Source organism: Myotis myotis, unplaced genomic scaffold (genome assembly GCF_014108235.1).
Source record: "Myotis myotis isolate mMyoMyo1 unplaced genomic scaffold, mMyoMyo1.p scaffold_m19_p_1, whole genome shotgun sequence".
NCBI lineage: Eukaryota > Metazoa > Chordata > Mammalia > Chiroptera > Vespertilionidae > Myotis > Myotis myotis.
The window spans coordinates 148,939,908-148,944,179 of NW_023416313.1; the positions used below are offsets into that span (position 1 = coordinate 148,939,908).

Here is a 4,272-nt window from a genome sequence, read left to right on the forward strand (position 1 = left end):
GCCTCTGGCGAGTCATTAGCCCTGGGCCAGGGAACCCCAGCTCCCCGCCACTGCCACCATCAACGATCACTGGCTGGCTCCTCCTTGGCCCAAGCTTAAAGCCTCAGGCCGAGGTGTTAGGCCTGGGCTGCCATCAATGATCGCTGGCTCAATGATCGCTGGCTGGCTCCTCCCCGGCCCAAACCTAAAGCCTCAGGCCGAGGTTTTAGGCCTGGGCTGGGGCACCCCCAGCTCCCTGCCTCTGCTGCCATCAAGGATCGCTGGCTGGCTCCGCCCCAGTTCCCCATCGCTGCCACCATCAACAATTGCTGGCTGGCTCCTCCCCGGCCCAAGCCTAAAGCCTCAGGCTGAGGTTTTAGGCCTGGGCCGGGGCACCCCCAGCTCCCCACAGCCGCTGCCACCGCCATCAAGGATCTTCGGCTGGCTGCGCCCCGGTTCCCCGCCGCTGCAGCCATCAATGATCCCTGGCTGGCTCCTCCCTGGCCCAAGCCTAAAGCCTCTGGTTGAAGTGTTAGGCCTGGGCCTGGGCCAGCGCCCCCCCAGCTCCCCGCCGCCAATCGCTGGCTGGCTCCACCCCGCCCGGGCCTAAAGCCTCAGGCCGAGGCTTTAGACCTGGACCGAGGCACCCCCAGCTCCCCGCCACCGATCGCTAGCTGACTCCGCCCCGGTTCCCTGCCAAAGCCGCCATCAACATCGCTGGCTGGCTCTGCCCCAGTCCAAGCCTAAAGCCTCTGGCTGAGGTGTTAGGCCTGGGCCGGACCACCCCCAGCTCCCTGCAGCCGCTGCCATCAACAATCGCTGGCTCATGATCGCTGACTGGATCCTCCCCGGCCCAAGCCTAAAGCCTCTGGCCAAGGCGTTAGGCCTGGACCGGGGCACCCCCAGCTCCCCGAGACCATTGCTGGCTGGCTCCGCCCAGGCCCCAGCCTAAAGCCTCAGGCCGAGGCTTGGGGCTGACATATGCAAATTAGCCACCATCTTGGCTGTCGATTAATTTGCATATCTGGCTGATTAACCAATGGGAAGGGTAGCAGTTGTACGGCTAATTACCATGTTTCTCTTTTATTAGATAGGATTTCCCTGTCTCATACCCTCTTTGGTGAAGGTCTTTGTGAGTCTTTTTCCATTTTTAAATTGCATTGTTTGTTTTCTTTCTGTTGAGTTTAGACAGTTTTTTTTATATTCTGAATACCACTACTTTGATGGAAATGTATTTTGGAACTATTTCCTAACAATTTGTGGTTTGTCTTTTTTATTCTTCTACAGTATCTTTTACAGGGGAAACTTTTTAATTTTGATGAACTTTAAGTTATTCTTTTGGTGTCATGTCAAAAATCTCTTGGCCTAACCTTAGGGTGTAAATACTTTCTCTTATATTTTTTCTAAAAGATTTATAGTTTTACATTTTACACTGGGATGAGTGATCCATTTTGAGACTCTCCTCAAATTTTTTGTGTAAGTTGTGAAGTTTAGAGCAAGATTTAATTATTTGCCTATAAATAACCAGTTGTTATACATCATTTGTTACTTAGACTATCTTTCCTCCATTGAACTGACTTAACACCTTTGTAAAAAAAAATTAGTTTTCCTTATTTGTGTAACTCTATGTCTATGCTCTTACTCAGTGGCCTAAAATTGTTAATGATATACTTTTATTTTAGTGTAAATGTTAGAGTCTGTAGTATGTTTTTCTTCATTCCTTATATTTATAATTAACGTTTTTGCTCTCTTTTTCATTGGTAAGTCTAGCTAGGTATATATCAATTTCATTAATAATTTTCAGTAAATTAACTTTCTAATTTATTATCTGTATTATTGTTTTGTATTTCACCAATTTGACTTTTTTTATTATTTCCTTTTTTTAGCTTACATTGGCTTTAATTTGTTCTTTTTCTGTCTTCTTTTGTTGAAAGCTTTGATCATTGCTTTCCAACCTTTCTTCTTTATTAATATAGGTATTTTAAGTGATAAATTTCCTTCTATAGACTATGTTAGCTGTATCTCACATATATGTATATGTATGTGTTTTCATTATGCTTTTCAAAAATGTCTTCTTATTTATTTTAACTTCTGTTATTGATAATACAGTCCTTGGCTGGTGTGGCTCAATTGGTTGAAACATTGTCCCATGCACTGGAAGGTCATGGGTTTGATTCCCAGTCAGGGCTGGTATGGGAAGCAACTGATCTCTCATCTCTCTCTCTCTCTCTAATAGCAATAAAAATAAATTCCATGATGTTAAAAAAGAATATATACATATATATTTTATAATACTCATTGTAATTGCTTCTTTGACCTATGGTTTGTTTTAAAGTTTAGTGCTTAAATTCCAAATATTTGGGAGTTTTTAGATATCTTTCTGCCACTGATTTTCTAAATCAATTCCATTTTGGACAAAGAATAAATTCTGTATAATTTCGGTCCTTTAAAATATATTAAGACTTTTAAATGGCCAAACAGGGTTTTTATGTGTGTGTGAATATTTCATCTACATGGCAGGATTTGACTGGAGTCTCGCTGCAGGTTTCAGTACAGGCTGTAGGTGCCTGCAGAGCACTGTGCACTTGCTGCACAGAAGTAGGTGGCTGAGTCTCCAGGCTGAGAGGCCATGATGTGCAACGAGAAGTGTTTGGTATTTTTGCTGAAAAAAACTGTGAATCTTCCATCTTCTTTTTTATTTTCAACAGAACGTATGGCTATTAATAATTCAGGGCCTTTACCAGGGTATTGCCGGTACCATGGGAAGTAGTCAAATGCATTGTTCTCATAGGTACAGTTCATAATTGAAATGTCTCCTTCCTGGAGTAACAAAGATTGAGGGCTCTGTTTCACCTGCTGCTGGTCACGTTTCTCCTTCTGTTGGCCGCTCACCCCTGCTTAAAAAGAACAAAAAGTCATTAGGCTCCCCAAATTATATTTTCTTCTTAAAGTTTCTACCTGCTTGAGTTCATCCATACCCCAATTTCCTCATTTGCCCACATTAATGATGTGCCCAGAGCTTCTCCTCCACAACTCACAGCCTAGTTGAAGCCATAGAATTAAAAATGATGCTCTCAAGATCTTATCCATATCCTGGAACCAAAGATTAGTGCCAACTCTAGTGATCTTATGGTCTTCTCAGCCAGGTGGAACTATGAGTTTAAAAATTCACACCTGCTTTTATTCTTTCAACTGGCTCCACCCTTTCACACATACTTTCACTTAAAGCTATTTCTGTCAAAGAAAGCACTTCCTCTTTTTGCCCTAACTTAGAATTGCTGAACATACTTTCATTAGGAATGAAAAATCCCTTACACACATATAGGCAAGGATCAGTTTAGAATTTATCTCTCTCAATCTTCCTCTTCCTTCCTTCACACCACCTAGAATGTTAAAATTGTGTGCTAGGACAATTTTGATATGTCAGTGGATATTGCATTATTTTACAGTGGGGAAAAGAAATTCTCACAAAGCCACAAGATTAGCATAGATAGAAGCATTTCTCTTTTTTTATTATAAATATGAATTGAAGTCTATTGAGGACACACAAGTAGCATAATATCTCATTACAAACTAAAGCCATAGATCAAAACGTAGAGAATAGATGATCCCTTTGCCTTCAGGGAACTTAAAATTGTATTACAATCTTTCAGATGCGTTTATATTTTACATACCCCTAATAAATAACAGAAGATATTTAAATTCATTTTAATGTCTTTATATTTCTTCTAAACTATAAATCAGGTAAATTAAATATTTCTAAGGATATATATATTTGGGGAAAATAAATTGGCAAGTACCAGAATGATCTATTTTAGGGGAGCTTTATCTCCTAATAGATGAGAGAGGATAGAAAAATTCTGTAGACATCAGAAAATATGGGGCCATGGCCATCCAGTAATGCAGCATTTTTGGAAGCTCTCATTGTGGGTTTGAGCAAACATTGAATATTTTCTTTATACTTTATCCTTATGGATGAGATATAAATATATGAAAAATCTACTTGGCTTTTCATGTTAACACAGCAGGGTATACAAACATAAGTTGAAGATAAATTCCAAAACTGCCTTAAAAGTAAGATTGATCTGTATTATCAATAACTCAAGTTAAAATAAATAAGAAGCACATTTTTGAAGTCCAGAGAGAATTTTATTATTTGTATTTGATATCATCTCAAATTCAATCAAAGAAAAACACCATCATAGTCTAACAGGAGACAATGGTAAGAGTCTCTATTCCTCAATCTATAATTCAGTTTATTCAACCCCAGTACTCTCAGGGGATTTTTAAATG

General features: G+C 40.5%; 1 gene segment (V, D, J or C); it reads right to left on the reverse strand.

Annotated features, from left to right (window-relative positions):
• Positions 1 to 2,526: 2,526 nt before the first annotated feature.
• LOC118672984 lies at positions 2,527 to 3,117 on the reverse strand. The segment is given in 2 exon segments: positions 2,527 to 2,873; positions 3,018 to 3,117. Coding segments are annotated over 2 exon segments (399 nt in total).
• Between the last annotated feature and the right edge of the window lie 1,155 nt (positions 3,118 to 4,272).